This window comes from Ovis aries, chromosome 22 (assembly GCF_016772045.2).
Source record: "Ovis aries strain OAR_USU_Benz2616 breed Rambouillet chromosome 22, ARS-UI_Ramb_v3.0, whole genome shotgun sequence".
In the NCBI taxonomy this organism is placed as follows: domain Eukaryota; kingdom Metazoa; phylum Chordata; class Mammalia; order Artiodactyla; family Bovidae; genus Ovis; species Ovis aries.
This window is the reverse complement of record NC_056075.1, coordinates 51,321,577-51,338,968: the sequence shown is the minus strand read 5'-3', so window position 1 is coordinate 51,338,968 and position 17,392 is coordinate 51,321,577. Positions and strand designations below refer to the sequence as shown.

At 52.4% G+C, this 17,392-nt stretch overlaps 1 protein-coding gene across 1 annotated transcript in view; it reads right to left on the bottom strand.

The window, feature by feature from the left end:
- Positions 1–17,392, bottom strand: part of LOC114110296 (scavenger receptor cysteine-rich domain-containing protein SCART1-like) — a 29,520-nt gene that overhangs the window by 8,392 nt on the left and 3,736 nt on the right. The window contains 6 exon segments of the mRNA XM_060404596.1: positions 2–25; positions 134–450; positions 788–1,136; positions 1,472–1,637; positions 1,694–2,330; positions 2,897–3,188. Coding sequence (XP_060260579.1) covers positions 2–25; positions 134–450; positions 788–1,136; positions 1,472–1,637; positions 1,694–2,330; positions 2,897–3,188 — 1,785 coding nt within the window.

Genomic DNA, 17,392 nt, shown 5'->3' with positions numbered 1-17,392 from the left:
CTCAGCCGCAGGGCGGCGGGGAGACCTGGGGGCGGCGGGCGGGACCCGGCCCGGCCCGGGCCCAGGACGCCGCCTCCCGGCGCAGCCCCGTCCGCTCCCGGCCTCCCCTCCGGCCGCGCTCGTGCTGACCCACCTGAGCAGGCGGCGGCGGCCGCATCGCCGGGCCTACAGGCGGGCGCCCCCAGGGCGCTCAGGGCGCAGTTCCACAGGCACGGCTCCGGCCCCACGCAGTGCACCTCGGCCGGCCAGAGAGCGGAGGCCCCGCCGCCAAAGTGAGCCCCCGGGGCTGCGGCCGCCGCGCTCCCACAGTCGAGCTGGTGGCAGAGGACCGTGGCGTCTGCCAAGTCCCAGTGGGCGGCGCAGAGGGGCGCCCAGGCCCCCTGGACCTGGAGCTCCACGCGCCCCTCACAGGCGCTGCTGCCCTTGACCAGCCAGAACTCTGCAGGGGGAGGGGGTGTCGGCGTCGCTCCACCCGCCCCCTCAACCGAGGGCCCTGCTGTTTCTTCCCTTCACACCCAGGGTGGGGCTCCCGGGCCCCTTCTCTGCCAGCTCCCCACCCGCCTCAGCGGCAGTGCCCAGCAGACACGTGTGTGCAGGGCTCTGTGCTGGCCTTGGGGTCACATCCCTCTGTCCCCAAAGCCTGCTCCCTCTCCTCAAGGGGAAGGGCTCACCTCCTGGCAGGAGGCCCCCTGGAGCTGCGCCAGCTGCATCCTGAGAGGGTGGGGGCAGCACAGAGGGGGCTTTCAGGGAGGGGCAGGGCCCAGCCTCGGAGCCCCCCTCCCGGCCTCACCTGAGCCCCACATCCTGGTCGTGCCCACACCGGTGCCCCGGCCCTCGAGGGCAGTGGAACAGCAGGGACTCGTTGCCCGCACAGCGGAAGGCCTCGGTCCACACGAGCCCCGAGCCCTGGCCAAAGTGGGCGCCCTGGGGTGTGGACACGGCCACACCACACTGCAGCTCCTGGCACACCACGTGGGCAGTGGCCAGGTCCAGGTCAGCGTCACAGACGGTGCCCCAGGTCAGGCCACGCCTCACCTCCAGGCGCCCAGCACAGGAGTGCTTGCCACCCGCCAGCCGGGCCTCCGTGTGCCCTGGAGGAGGAGAAAGTTCCAACAGTGACAGAGGTTGACTCAGAGCTCAGCCCTGAGTCCCCCCGCCCCGCCACTCTGGACCCTGAGCAGTCCTGCTAACGGCGATCATCGTCCGCTGGCAGCAGGCGCCTGCTGAGCACTGGGAGAACCAATGGCGAGTCCACTCCGTCCCCGTCAGAATGGACGCTGCACATCCTCTGCCTGCCCAGGGTGGTGGCACCAAGACCCTCCTGTCTCAGAGGCTAGGTCGAGGCCCCGTGAGGGCATGCCCCCAAGGGCACCAGGGAGAGTGGACGCTTTACCTCATTCCCGCCCAGAATGTACCAGGATGCGAGAGACCAGATTGCTCCCACTACCGACCCTGACTTGATGAGACCCACAGCTGTCACAGCCAGCACAGCGCAGATGCGGCACAGGCCGGGACTGCAGCAGCCCTCGGCTCCAGCCCGCGCCTCTCCTGGGCCGCCCTGCACCCCTGCAGCGGGCGGCTCCCGAGGCACCGGCTGTACGTGTCCCGGCTCCATCCTGTGCCGTCACCTCTCGTCTCTGTCCAAAGCCAGGAGGAGTTAGAGTCCGTTCTCAAGACTTTCCTGTCTGCTCACCTTCCCCGGCATGCTCTTGCTTCCCCGACGACAGGTGGGCTGCACAGGGGCCGCCCCTCCCCCGACAATGGCACCCCAGGCCTCAGGCAGGACTGGGCCAGCGGGAGGCACTCCCGGGGCGCACTCTGCTGCACCCCACTCGGAGCACAAAGGGACAGCCAGCACACGGCCAGCTCCCTGCTGTCCCCACCCGCCCCCCCAACGCCAGGGTGGAGGGTCCAGCTCCCCTGAGCAGACCACCTGGGCATCCTGCTGGAAGTCGCAGCCGCTGTGGAACTTGTTGTTCAGTCTGCAGTTCCGGATGGTCAGCTCGTCGCCCCTACAGGTCATGTACTTCCTGGCGACGCTGCCATCTTGGCGGGGGGCCTGCAGGGCAGGACCGCACCCCAGCTCCCGGCAGAACACCGTGGCCTCCTCCCGGTGCAGGCCACAGAGGCGGTCCACCCCGTTCACATTCCTGATCTCAGGGAGCCCTGTGCAGGGGCTCCGGCCCTTCACCAGCCGTACCTCCTGGAAAGTGCCGTCTGCAAAGCACACAGGGCGTGGCATGCAGTACCTGCTGACCGCGCAACCTCCGGCCTCGGCGACAGCCACCCCCAGTAGGGCCCTGCCCAGGCCAGGCCAGCCCTGGGCCTCACTGAGGGGCCAGCACAGGGCTGCTCAGAGGCCCTCCTGGCTCAACGATCTCTGGACACCCTCGTTGATTTTTCAACACAGAAGCCTGCGTTCTCGCTTTGCTCTGGGCCCCACAAACCGCCCTGTGGGTCAACTCAGACAGGACGTGAAGGGCCGGACACAGCCCCAGACCCTCCACACAGACCTCCAGGGAGAACATTTGAGCTGGTGATGGTGACAAGACGCCTGCACGGTCCGTGGGGCCCCCTCGCGTGTCGCCCCCGCCCCTGCCTGCGCGTCCACCCCCTCACTGCTCTTCTACCTGCCCTTGTGTTCCCTCTCGGCCTCTCCCTGGACAGCAGGCTCTGCGCAGCCAATTTCATACAGTTTACTCGTGGCTGCCTCCCCAGCACCCAGAACACTGCCGCTGCCTTGTAAAGAAGGGATTTGTTAAGCAAAACCCTGGGACTGCTGACACAGGAGGCAGGGAGAGCTGAGAGCCAGCCCATCTCAGATGGCTCTGGGGGCACCCTCCTCCCCCACACCCCGACCCATGACTTATTGGAACATAGAGCCACCACCACCCACTCATAGGGGCACTTGCTCTTCGTCCAGGCCCCCAGGCTGCACCCCCAGAGGGAGGCTTCGTCTCCCCGGCAGGACACGTTGTGGAGCCAGGGCTGCACCGCCTCTCCGGGCAGCGGGACGTACTTGGGGGCGCCCGCGTCCCGGCCGCAGCCCAGCTGCCTGCAGACCACGGACGCCTCCTTCAGCGCCCACTCCTGGTTGCACACGTGTCCCCATGCCCCTTCGTGCCGGACCAGCACCACCCCGTCGCATGGACTGGGCCGGTAGGCCAACCGCAGGTCGTCGGGTCCGCCTGCAGATGGAACGGGCCAGTGAGGGCCGGCGACAGCAGAGAGTCGGTAGTGGTGACACAGTGCCTGGGGCCCTGCCGAGGCCCGGCTCCGAAGCCTCTGTGCAAAGCCAAGTCCCGCGCCCCGCAGAGCAGTCCAGATGGGTGGTGGGGCAGGAGCCCTGAGTGCCGTCCTTGGCCTGCCAGAGCCCGCATGTCCTAGGTGACCGCAGGCCCCAGGCATGGAAGTCCCCTGTCCTCCACCTGAAGCAGGGCTCCTCCCACCACCCACCCAAGCCCCCAGCCGAAGGTTGACTCCCAGCAGCCCTGCAGCCGCCAATCTTCCTGCTCGCCCCTGCCCCACCCCCGACTGCCCACCATGTGTCCCCCAGCCCACTTTCCTGGGGGCTGCTTCCTGGGTCTGCAAGAGTCTCAGCTGCCCCCTGACATTCCCATCCCACCGGGAGCAGGGCTGCACCCCTCACTAGGCCCCTCACCCCAGTCCTTCCTGCACAGGCCCCTCATCTTGGGCCCTGGACTGACTGTCCTCCCCACTGCACCACAGCCCCAGAAGCCCCTTGTCTCAGCCCCTGGACCGTCCATCCTCCCACCAAGCCCTGGGCTGATGCAGGGGGGTGAGATAGCCTCCGCAGGGACTGTATGCCCAGCTTGGGCCAGACCACCTCCAGGGCCGGTCCCGGACTCGTGGGGCAGGAGAGTCCAGGACTCACCAGGGAGCAGAGAGAGGGAGAGCCCGCAGCCTCAGTAGAGAAGAAGGCACAGCGCTCCCACCGCCTGCCCCGCGCCCACCCGCCCCCAAAGCCCCTCACGCCCACCCCTCCTCCTCTGGACCTACCGGAGCACAGTGTGCTCCTTTTCAACACCAGCCAGCGCCCCTCCCGCCAGCCGACCTCACTGCGCTTCAGATCCCAGCCCCCCACCCTTCACGCGCTCCAGCATCACCAACCAGACCCCACGCCACCCAGCCTGTCCCTCTGTCCAGCTTCCTGTCACCTTCTGTCACCCTGGATCAACCTGCCCAGTGAGCTTTCCTCCCATCAGCCCCCAGGGCACTGCACGGGGCCACCCTCACCCCTTCCCCAGCCTCAAGACACACTCGCATGAGTCTGCACACAGCTGCCCAGCCTTCTCTCACACGCATCCCTGCCTATACTCACCATTCACACTCCCCGCGGTGCCCACATGCAGACCGCACAGCGCACCCAGCCCAGCCTCTCCGCGCTGTCTCCCGCAGGACACCTGTCCTCAGCTCCTGCCGTGACTCACCCTCTTGGCTTCTGGACCCTGCAGCCCCTACCCCCAACCCCACCCTGATGTGGCGTCTCTCCAGGGCTGGCTCTCCTCCGTGGCCCAGCACCAAACCACGCTCACCGTCACGGCCGGGAGCCCCCAGCTCCCCTACACCCACCCACCACCTGCCTGCCCCGAGGGAAGGAGATGGGGCAGCTCCCTGCAGAACCCCTCAGCGTCCCCTGTCTGTCTGGGTCACTGGGGCCAGATGCCAGCCGTGCCCCTCACTCCGTCTGCACTCTGGCCAGCCCTGCGCCCTGGACTCCGAGTGGCAGGGCAGGGGGCTCTGGGCTTACCCCAGGTAGAACCTGCTCAGTCAGGGCAGGGACCAGTGTCTCTGGGTGTCTGCACTTTGGAGCCCCACGTGTCTTCTGCCCTAGGACGTGTCCCCACTTGGGCTGAGCAAGACCCCAGCAGACAGCTGATCACAACCGGGGACCCTGACACTCCAGGGCCTTGGCCTCTGTGGAGCAGAGCCTCCAGAAGCTTCCATGGACGGGGGAAGGAAACTCTCACCAGTGGGGGAGGCCTTGGCCCTGAGGAGGAGGACACCGAGTCCCAAGGCCCAGAGAGCCACCCTCATGGCCCCACAGCCTCAGGCAGCTCCCGCGGCTCAGCCTGCGCAGAGGCGGGGATCTCAACCCAGGGCAACACGCAGAAGCAGAGCCATCAGCGGCCCCTCAGAACCAGTGCTACCATGCGGGCCTTTCCGTGCGTGTCGTGGCTCTGTCTCTCCATCTGTGGGCAGAGCAGCCAGTGGCCTGGCGGCCCTGAGCTTCAGGGGCCCGGCCTGCGGGTTTCCTCCTCTGCTGCTAATGCTGACAGGGTAGCTGCGCTCAGGCAGGCAGGTGGTCCAATGGGCTCACAGCCGCCGCGGCAGCCAAGCCCTGCCCTCCACCCAGGCTCCAGCTCCCCATCGTGGGTGGTGACACAGTGACCCCGGACGCCACGGGGACTAGCGGGACACAGGAGGAGCCCCAGAGCACAGAAGAGCAAGACACCCCTGACAGCTTTGCAAGGGCTCTGAGACCTAGGCTGCCGCTGGAACTGAGGCCACAAAAGAAGACGGGAGCCTGCTCGCTGAGTCTCAACAGAACGGCCGCTGCTGAAATGGAAGATTTAAACAGAAGCAGGAGAGTCTGGCATCCCAGCCAGCGTGCCTGGGGTGCAGCTGAAAGCCACTCACCATGAGAAGCGCCAGGGAAACCACAGCTGACGGGGAGAGGCAATCAGCTGCCGATACCGTCGAACTTGCCTGATGAGGGCTTTCAGTCACCATGAAGATGCTTCTGTTATAAACTGCAAATTCTTTTTAAACAACTGAAAAAGAAATTCCAGCAAAGAAAAAGAAGTTATAAAAAGAAACTGGAACATTCATGCTTTGCAGTCAGAATGGTAAAACAGTGCAACCGCTCTGGGCAATGATCTGGCAGTTCTTCCAAATGTTAAACACAGCGGTTCCCTCCGGCTTCCCTGGTGGCTCAGATGGTAAAGAAGCTGCCTGCAATGCGGAAGGCCTGGGTGCGATCCCTGGGGTGGGAAGATGCCCTGGAGGAGGGCATGACAACCCACTCCAGTATTATTGCCTAGAGAATCCCCAAGGGCAGAGGAGCCTGGTGGGCTACAGGCCATGGGGTCGCAAAGAGCTGGACACGACTGAGCAACTAAGCACAGCACACAGTGGTTCCCTGTGACCCAGAAATCCTGTGTGTCAGAGAGAAATGAGGTTATGTCCAAGACAGGCAACAAGGCTGTATCACGCAAGTCAGGGAACCACAGATATTACTTTACAAAGCAGTGATCGTTTAAATGGAGTAGAATCTGTAAAAATACTGAAACTCTGCTGTACAACTGAAGGTTCAGATGATAAAGAATCCGCCTGCAATGCAGGAGACCTGGGTTCAGTCCCTGGGTTGGGAAGATCCCCTGGAGAAGGAAATGGCTACCCACACCAGTATTCTTGCCTGGAGAATTCCATGACAGAGGAGCCGGCAGGCTATAGTCCGTGGGGTCACACAGAGTCAGACATCACTGAGTGACTAACAGATACGCCTGAAACTAATATAAAACTGCAAATCAGCTACACCTGAGGCATGTTCCCATCAAAGCCTGTGCGTGAATGCTCACAGTAGCATTATCCGTACAGGAAAAGCAGAAACAGCCTAATGCACTCCAGTCAGTGAGCAGGTCAACAAGCTGCCACATGTCCATGCCATGAAGCATCCAGCTCAGCGCAGTCGCTCACTCGTGCCGACACTTTGCGACCCCATGGACTGCAGCACACCAGGCTTCCCTGTCCATCACCAACTCCCAGAGCTTGCTCAAACTCAAGTCCATCGAGTCGGTGATGCCATCCAACCATCTCATCCTGTCGTCCCCTTCTCCGCCTGCCTTCAGTCTTGCCCAGCATCAGGGTCTTAACCAATGAGTCAACTCTTCACATCAGGTGAGCAAGGATTAGTTTCAGCTTCAGTATCAGTGCTTCCAAAGACTGGTTTCCTTTAGGATGGACTTGTTGGATCTCCTTGCTGTCCAAGGGACTCTCAAAAGTCTTCTCCCATACCACAGTTCAAAAGCATCAATTCTTCAGCTCAGCTTTCTTTATGGTCCAATTCTCACATCCAAACATGACTACTGTAAAAACCACAGCTTTGACTAGACAGACCTTTATCGGCAAAGTAATGTTTCTGCTTTTTAATATGCTGTCTAGGTTTGTCATAGCCTTTCTTCCAAGGAGTAAGCGTCTTTTAATTTCATGGATGCAGTCACCATCTGCAGTGATTCCGGAGCCCAAGAAAATTAAGTCTCTCACTGTTTCCATTGTGTCCCCATCTATTTGCCATAAGTGATGGGACAAGATGCCATGATCTTAGCTTTTTGAAGGCTGAGTTTTAAGCCAGCTTTTTCACTCTCCTCTTTCACTTTCATCAAGAGGCTCTTTAGTCCTTCTTCATTTTCAGCCATAAGGGTCTAAGGTATCTGCATCTGCATGTCTAAGGTATTGATATTTTTCCCTGCAAGCTTGATTCCAGCTTGTGTTTCATCCAGCCTGGCATCTCCCATGATGTACTCTGTATATAAGTTAAATAAGCAGGGTGACAATATACAGCCTTGATGTACTCCTTTCTTGATTTGGAACCAGTCTGTTGTTCCATGTCCAGTTCTAACTGTTGCTTCTTGTCCTGCATACAGATTTCTCAGGAGGCAGGTCAGGTGGTCTGGTACTCCCATCTGTTTCAGAATTTTCCACAGTTAGTTTTGATCCACACAGTCAGAGGCTTTGGCATAGTCAATAAAGCAGAAGTAGATGTTTTCCTGGAACTCTCTTGCATTTTCTATGATTCAATGGATGTTGGCAATTTGATCTCTGGTTCCTCTGCCTTTTCTAAATCCAGCTTGAACATCTGAAAGTTCATTGTTCATGTACTATTGAAGCCTGGCTTGGAGAATTTTGAGCATTACTTTTCTAGTGTGTGAGATAAGTGCAATTGTGTGGTAGTTTGAACATTCTTTGTCATTGCCTTTCTTTGGGATTGGAATGAACACTGACCTTTTCCAGTCCTGTGGCCATTGCTGAGTTTTCCAGATTTGCTGGCATATTGAGTGCAGCACTTTCACAGCATCATCTTTCAGGATGTGAAACAGCTCAGCTGGAATTCCATCACCTCCACTAGCTTTGTTTGAGTGGGCTTCCTAAGGCCCACTTGACTTTGCATTCCAGGATGTCTGGCTCTAGGTGAGTGATCACACCATTGTGGTTATCTGGGTCATGAAGATCTTTATATACTTCTGTGTATTCTTGCCACCTCTTCTTAATATCTTCCGCTTCTGTTAGGTCCAGACCATTTCTGTCCTTTATTGTGCCCATCTTTGCATGACTGTTCCCTTGGTATCTCTAATTTTCTTGAAGAGATCTCTAGTCTTTCCCATTCTATTGTTTTCCTCTATCTCTTTGCACTGATCACTGAGGAAGGCTTTCTTATCGCTCCTCGCTGTTCTTTGGAACTCTGCATTCAGATGAGTGTACCTTTCCTTTTCTCCCTTGCCTTTAGCTTCTCTTCCTTTCTCAGCTCTTTGTAAGGCCTCTTTTTCTTGGGGATGGTCTTGATCACTGCCTCCTGTACAATGTCATGAACCTCCGTCTGTAGTTCTTCAGGCACTCTGTCTATCAGATCTAATGCTTTCCATCCATTTCTCACTTCCACTGTATAATCATCAGGGATTTGATTTAGATCATACCTGAATGCTCTAGTGGTTTTCCCTACTTTCTTCAATTTAAGTCTGACTTTGGCAATAAGGAGTTCATGATCTGAGCCACAGTCAGCTCCTGATCTTGTTTTTGCTGACAAGACCTTGTATAGAGCTTCTCCATCTTTGGCTGCAAAGAATATAATCAATCTGATTTTGGTGTTGACCATCTGGTGATGTCCATGTGTAGAGTCTTCTCTTGTGTTGTTGGAAGAGGGTGTTTGTTATGACCAGTGCGTTTTCTTGGCAAAACTCTGTTAGCCTTTGCCCTGCTTCATTTTGTACCCCAAGGCCAAACTTGCCTATTACTCCAGGCATCTCTTGACTTCCTACTTTTGCATTCCAGTCCCTTATAATGAAAAGGACATCTTTTGGGGGTGTTAGTTCTAGAAGGTCTTGTAGGTCCTCATAGAACCATTTAACTTCAGCTTCTTTGGCATTAGTGGGTGGGGCACTGACTTGGATTACTGTGACATTGAATGGCTTGCTCTGGAAATGAACAGAGATCATTCTGTTGTTTTTGAGACTGCATCCAAGTACTGCATTTCGGACTCTTCTGTTGACTATGAGAGCTATTCCATTTCTTCTAAAGGATTCTTACCCACAGTAGTAGATAAAATGGTCATCTGAGTTAAATCCGTCCATTCCAGCCCATTTTAGCTCACTGATTCCTAAAACATCGACATTCACTCTTGCTATCTCCTGTTTGGCCACTTCCAATTCACCTTGATTCATGGACCTGACATTCCAGGTTCCTGTGCAATATTGCTCTTTACAGCATCGGACCTTGCTTCCATCACCAGTCACATCCACAGTTGGTTTTGCTTTGGCTCCATCTCCTCATTCTTTCTGGAGTTGTTTCTCCACTGATCTCTCCAGTAGCATATCGGGCACCTACCAACCTGGGGAGTTCATCTTTCAGTGTCCTAACTTTTTGCCTTTCATACTGTTCATGGGGTTCTTAAGGCAAGAATACTGAAGTGGTTTGCCATTCCCTCCTCCAGTGGACCACGTTTTGTCAGAACTCTCCACCAAGACCCATCCTGGATGGCCCTCCACGGCATGGCTCATAGTTTCATTGAGTTAGACAAGGCTGTGGTCCATGTGATCAATTTGATTAGTTTTCTGTGACTATGGTTTTCATTCTGTCTGCCCTCTGAGGAATAAGGATAAGAGGCTTATGGAAGCTTCCTGATGGGAGAGCCTGACTGTGGGGGAAACTGGGTCTTGTTCTAATGGAACAAGATATTCCCATGAAATATGAGTCAGCCACTAAAAGGCATGAAGTACCGACAAATACCACAGTGGGATGAACCTTGAAAGCATCGCGCTGAGTGAAAGAAGTCAGCCACAAACGCCTGCAAACACGGTTTCACTTATATGAAGTGTCCAAAACGGGCAGGTCCATAACATAGAAAATGGATTGGCGGTTGCCAGGGGCTGGAAGAAGGAAATGGAAAATGACCACTGGCAAGCTCTCCTTTGGGGTGATCATGGAATTATTCTGAAATTAGCCAGTGGTGATTGTTGAATGAATCCACTAAAAACCACTGGATGATACACTTTTAAAGGATGCGTTCGTGGTATGTCAATTGTATCTCAATAAAGCTGCTAGGTTTTTTAAAGAACCAAATGGAAATTATAGAACTGAAAATACAATAAGTGGATTTTTTTAAAAAACTCATTCAGTGGACTCAGTAGTAGAATGGACATAACAAATGATAGCATCAGTGAACCCGAAGAAAAACATAGCATTTACTCTGTGTAAACAACAGAAAAACATAAGAAAAAGTTAACAGAGCCTCAGAGACCTCTGGGCCGATAACTAAAGATCTAACATTGCTATCATTGGAGATCTGGGGAGGAGAGAAAAGAACGTCAGGCTAAGAAAGAATTTGAGGATATGATGGCTGCAAACTTCCCAAATTTCACAGAAGATGTAAAGTTACAGATTCAAGAAACTGAGTAACCCTCAAGGAGAATAAACTGAAAGAAAGTCACACGAGAACACATAATAATTGAACATCTGAAAACTAAGGACAGAGGAAAAGTCCTAAAAGGGTTAGCAGAACTACCCTTAAATAACGGCTAAAGAAAACCCTCCAAACAGAAAGAAAACGGTAACAGTAAGATGGGCCTTTCCGAAAGGAAAGAACAATGAAGCAGGTAAGCGTGGACATGAACGCGATAGACTCTCACTCTGTGAGTTTCTCTCATCACACTTTACGACTGAAGTGGCGCTCAGTGTATATAGAAGCCATATAGAGACCAGGACATTCTACCCCTTCAAGCGAAAAACAGGCTCTTTACTCACATTTAGGCTCCTTTACCTCCCAGTCCACCCTCCCTGGGCTTTCCTGGGGCTCAGCTGGTAAAGAATCCTCCTGCAATTCGGTAGACCTGGACTCGATCCCTGAAGGGAAAGGCTACCCACTCCAGTATTCGGGCCTGCGGAATTCCATGGACAGTCCATGGGGTTGCAAAGAGTCGGACATAATTGAGCGACTTTCACTTTCACCCTCCCAATTTAAAAATACAGTTTCCTAAGTATTTGATCTGAATATATGTGCTCCACCTGTACGTGGTGATGAGTTACCTATGTGTACAACAGCTAGAGCAACTAATAAGAAAGTTATACACACCTCAGGGGATCAGCCAAGATGGTGAGTGAGAGGAAGTGGAGCTCAGCTGCTCCCAGGGACACACCAAAAATGCACCTCCATGTAGAGCAGTTATCACTGGAAACTGGCAGAAGGCCTCCTGCACAACCAAAGCTTTAAGAAAGATGCATATGTTATCCACGCATCTTTCCAGGTCACAGCTGCATGAAACTAGAAATCAATCACAGAAACAGAAAGAAAAAAAAATATGTGGAGGCTAAGCAACATGCTACTAAAATAAAATCCAAACAAAACGTGGGTCAGAGAAGCAGCTGAAAGGAAACGAGGGAGCACCCAGAGAAAACGGAGCAGACGCACGACTCTCCGAAATCTGTGGCATACAGCGAAAGCAGTCCCAAGGACTGCTTTCAGTCACACAGGAGCACAGGCTTTCCTCAAGAAAGAAGGAAACTCCCAAAGAAGCTGACCTGCCACCCAAAAGAGTCAGAAGAACAAGCCCCCGAGTCCTCGGAAGGGAGGTGATCGAGCAGACAGACACGGCAAGGGAGGTGAGACCTGTGAAGCCGACTGCCTTCTGAAAAATAACAGTGCTAACAAGCCTTTGACTGTGTGGATCACAATAAACTGTGGAAAATTCTGAAAGAGATGGGAGTACCAGACCACCTGACCTGCCCCTTGAGAAATCTGTATGCAGGCCAGGAAGCAACAGTTAGATCTGGACATGGAACAACAGACTGGTTCCAAATAGGAAAAGGAGTACGTCAAGGCTGTATATTGTCACCCTGCTTATTTAACTTATATGCAGGGTACATCATGAGAAACACTGGACTGGAAGAAACACAAGCTGGAATCAAGATTGCCGGGAAAATTATCAGTCACCTCAGATATGCAGATGACACCACCCTTATGGCAGAAAGCGAAGAGGAGCTAAAAAGCCTCTTGATGAAAGTACAAGAGGAGAGTGAAAAAGTTGGCTTAAAGCTCAACATTCAGAAAACGAAGCTCATGGCATCCGGTCCCATCATTTCATGGGAAATAGATGGGGAAACAGTGGAAACAGTGTCAGACTTTATTTTGGGGGGCTCCAAAATCACTGCAGATGGTGACTGCAGCCATGAAATTAAAAGGCGCTTGCTCCTTGGAAGAAAAGTTATGACCAACCTAGATAGCATATTGAAAAGCAGAGACATTACTTTGTCAACAAAGGTCCATCTAGTCAAGGCTATGATTTTTCCTGTGGTCATGCATGGATGTGAGAGTTGGACTGTGAAGAAGGCTGAGCACTGAAGAATTGATGCTTTTGAACTGTGGTGTTGGAGAAGACTCTTGAGAGTCCCTTGGACTGCAAGGAGATCCAACCAGTCCATTCTGAAGATCAACCCTGGGATTTCTTTGGAAGGAATGAAGCTAAAGCTGAAGCTCCAGTACTTTGGCCACCTCATGCGAAGAGTTGACTCATTGGAAAAGACTCTGATGCTGGGAGGGATTGGGGGCAGGAGGAGAAGGGGACGACAGAGGATGAGATGGCTGGATGGCATCACTGACTCGATGGACGTGAGTCTGAGTGAACTCCGGGAGTTGGTGATGGACAGGGAGGCCTGGCGTGCTGCAATTCATGGGGTCGCAAAGAGCCGGCCACGACTGAGCAACTGAACTGAACTGAACTGAACCTATAGCCAGATTCACCAAGAAGAAAAATGAGAGGGACCAAATAAACAAGTAAAAGAGTCAGAAGAAGAACGAGCCCGAGTCCTCGGAAGGAGAGTGATCGAGCAGACAGACATGGCAAGGGAGGGGAGGCCCGCAAAGCCGACTCCGCCTTCTGAGAAAATGACACTGATAAACCTACAGCCAGACTCACCAGGAGGAAGAACGCGAGGAGCGGAACAAACAAGCGAAAAATGAAAGGAGAGGCAACAGCCATGCACGGGGACACACACGCTGGAAACAGAAGCCCACAGACAGCCACGCGCGGCAGGCTGGGCAGGCTGGAGGAAGGGGCGCATCCCCAGAGACATGCGCGCTGCCAGGACAGGGTCGAGGAAACGGAATGCGGGACTTCCTTGCAGCCCAGTGGCTAGGCCTCCACACTTCCACTTCAGGGCGTGGGTTCAGTCCCTGGTCAGGGAGCTGAGATCCCACAATCTGGGTTGCATGGCCAAAAAATACCCCACAGAAAACAGATAATTTAAAGACTGATCATTAGTAGTGAAACTGAATTTGTGATTTTAAGAAAAACCCAGGAAATAAAACTCCAGGACTGGATGGCTTCACAGGGGAATTCAACGAAACATATAAAAAAGTAGTAGTACCTATCCTTCTCAAATTATTCCAAAAATGTAAGAGGTTGAGACACTCCCAAATTCACATTACAAGTCTACCATTACCCTGATCCAAAAAATAGACACAGACACTGCAAAAAAATAAAATTATAGGTCAATATCCTTGATGAATATAGATGCAAAAATGTTCAACAAAATATTGGCAAGTGGAATCCAACAATATATTTAAAGGATCATGTACCATGACCAAGCTGGATTTATTCTGCAGGGACACAAGAATGGTTCAATGTTCTCAAATCAACCAATGTGATACACATTAACGAAAGGAAAGATACAAATCACATGACCATCTCAAGAGACACAGAAATGCAATCAAGACAAGGAGACACCACCGCACACCTGCCAGGACGGCCATCAAGAAGGCCACAAGCAGCAAATGTTGGAGCAGAGGTGGAGAGAAGGGAGCCCTCCCACACTGTTGTTAGAATGTAATTTGGGGCAGCCTCTATGGAAATAGCACAGAGGTTCCTCAAAAAAGTAAAAAGTGAACCACCATAGGGTCCAGCAGTCCCACTCTTGGGCATATATCCAGAAAAAAATAAAATGCTAATCTGAAAAGATACATGTACTCCAATGTTATTACAACAGCCAAGATATGGAAGCAACCCGGTGCCCATCAGCAGAGTAACAGGTAAAGAAGTGGTGTCTGTGTGCAGTGGAGTATTACTCAACCATCACAAAGGATGGAATTCTGCCATCTACAGTGGACAGACCTAGGCTTCCCAGGTGGCTCAGTGGTAAACAATCCACCCGCCAGTGCAGGAGCCTTGGGTTGGAAAGATCCCCTGAAGAAGGAAATGTCAACCCACTCTAGTATTCTTGCCTGGAAAATCCCATGGACAGCAGAGGGTGGGCTACAGTCCATGGGGTTGCAGAGTCAGTCACAATTGAGCACGCACACAGGGACAGACCTAGAGAACGTTATGTTTAGGGAAACAAGTCAGAGAAAGACAGACACTGCGTGATATCACTCACATGTGAAATCCAAAAATAATACAAATAAACGTATATACAAAGCAGAAACAGACTCACAGATGTTAAGGGGGAAAAGGAAAACCAATGGTTACCAAAGGAGGCAGGGAAGGGAGAGGGGAAAATTGGGGGTACAGAACTGAGAGACATAAAATACCATGTGGATACAAAGTAGATAAGCACCAAGTTTAGCTTTATAGCACAGGGAATCACTGTCTTACAATATCTTTTAATTCAGTGCAATCTGTGAAAGTACTGCATCACTGTACACCTGAAGCTAATAAAGAAGTGATCAAAAACAATAATAAAAAAAATTGAAGGAAGTACACCCAAGGTGCACAGGGGCAAACTGAAAGAGCTCCCAGAGGCCAAATACAGAACAATGTGAGCAACCACATAAATAAAGCAACATCAGATTACAACCCAAAGTTGCTGTTGTTCAGTTACTAAGTCCTGCCCGACTCTGCGGCCCCGTGGATTGCAGCACACGGCTTCCCTGTCCTTCATCATCTCCCAGAGCTTGCTCAAACTCACGTGCATCGAGTCAGTGATGCCATCCCACCATCTCATCCTCTGTCATCCCCTTCCTCCTGCCTTCAATCTTTCCCAGCATCAGGGTCCTTTCCAATGAGTCGGCTCTTCGAATCACGGGGCCAAAGTATTGGAGTTTCAGCTTCAGCATAAGTCCTTCCGATGAATGTTCAGGGTGGATTTCCTTTAAGACTGACTGGTTGGATCTCCTTGCAGTCCAAGGGACTCCCCTGAGTCTTATTCAACACCAGAGTCTGAAAGATCAGTTCTTTGGAGCTCAGCCTGCTTTATGGTCCAACTCTCATAACTACTAGAGAAACCATAGCTTGGACTTCAGTCAGCAAAGTGACGTGTCTGTTTTTCAGCGTGTCTAGGTTTGTCACAGCTTTCCTTCCAAGGAGCAAGCAGTTTTAAATTCCATGTCTGCAGTCATGATCTGCAATGATTTGGGAGCCCCCCAAAAAAGAAAATCTGTCACTGTTTCCATTTTCTCCCCACCTATTTACCACGCAGTGTTGGGACCAGATGCCATGATCTTAGTTTTCTGAATGTTGAGCTTTAAGCCAACTTTTTCACTCTCCTCTTTCACCTTCAAGAGGCTCTCTGGTTCCTTGTCACTTTCTGCCATTTGAGTCATATCATCTGCATATCTGAGGTTGTTGGTATTTCTCCTGGCAATCTTGATTTCCAACCTGTGATTCATGCAGCCCAGCGTTTCATATGACGCACTCTGCGTATCAGGCAAGTAAACAGGGTGGCAACGCACAGCCTTGTCGCACTCCTGTCCCAGCTGTGAACTACTCAGTCGTTCCACTTCCAGCTCTAACTGTTGCTTCTTGACCCGCATACAGGTTTCTCAAGAGACATGTAGGTCGTCTGGTAGTCACAACTCTTTAAGAATTTTCCACAGTTAGTTTTGATCCATACAGTCAAAAGCTTTAACGTAGTCAATGAAGCTGAAGTAGATGTTTTTCTGGAATTCCCTTGCTTTCTCTATGATCCAATGAATGTTTGACCTCTCACCATATGCAAAAATTAACACAAAATATATCATAAACTTCAATGTAAAAAACTAACATTATCAAGAAAACATAGGAGACAATCTTTCTGACCTGAGATTATGCCAGTATTTCTTAGATATGACCCCAAAATATAAAACAACCATAGATAATGGACTACATCAAAATTTAAAAACCATTCTTTGAAATAGAACAAAAAGACAAACTACAGATGAGGAGGAAATATTTGAAAATTACACATCTAATAAAGGACTTCTATTCAAAAGATAATAAAGTCTCATACTCAAGGATAAGAAAACCACCCAGCGATATAATCAGCAAGCTATTTGAACTTCACCAAAGAAGAAACATAGACGTCCAGTGACTCTCTGGGGAACTGCAAATTAAAAGGGCAAAGCAGCCGTACAGGCCCGGCAGGACGGCCGAGGAGCCGTGGGGCAGCTGGAGCTCAGTCTACAAGCACCGCGGGCAGGCGGGGCGTTCCACAGTGAGTGATGTACATCCCGGCACGCGATCCTGCCGTCTAACTCCTGGATGGCTGCCCAGGAGAAATTAAAACCTGTGTGTGTGGAAAGTCTTACAGGGGAATGTTCACAACTGACTTATTCACGACAGACAGAATCTCAAGCAACCAAAATGACTGCCAACGGGCAGACACAGCAGACCCATGCATGTTGGCCACTCAGTCGTGTCCGACTCTTCGTGGCCCGCCAGGCTGCTCCGTCCATGGAACCCTCCAGGCAAGAACACTGGAGTGGGCTGCCATTTCCTTCTCCAGGGGATCTTCCCGACCCAGGGACCCAACCCCGGTCTCCTGCGTTGGCAGATGCTTTACCATCTGAGCCACTGGAGGAGCCCCATAAATAAGGTAAGTCTTTGCAAAAGAGAAGTGGGAGGGAACTTCCTTAATCTGATGGAAACCGTCACCAGAACACAGCTCGCAGCCAGCGCCCTACTTTCTGAGGCCAGAAACAGGCTACTCTCACTTCTCTGACTGACTTTGCCCTGGAGTCTTGACCGTGTGGTGAGTTACGGGAAGAAAACATGTAAGGGCTGGAGATGCGTGTGAAGTTGCCATTCTCACAGACAAGGTCCTGGGATATAAAAATCCAGAAGAAGCTATAGAGAGGTTAGTAGAATTCAGAAGAAGTTTAGCAAGATAACTGGCTAACTTGTGTCGACTG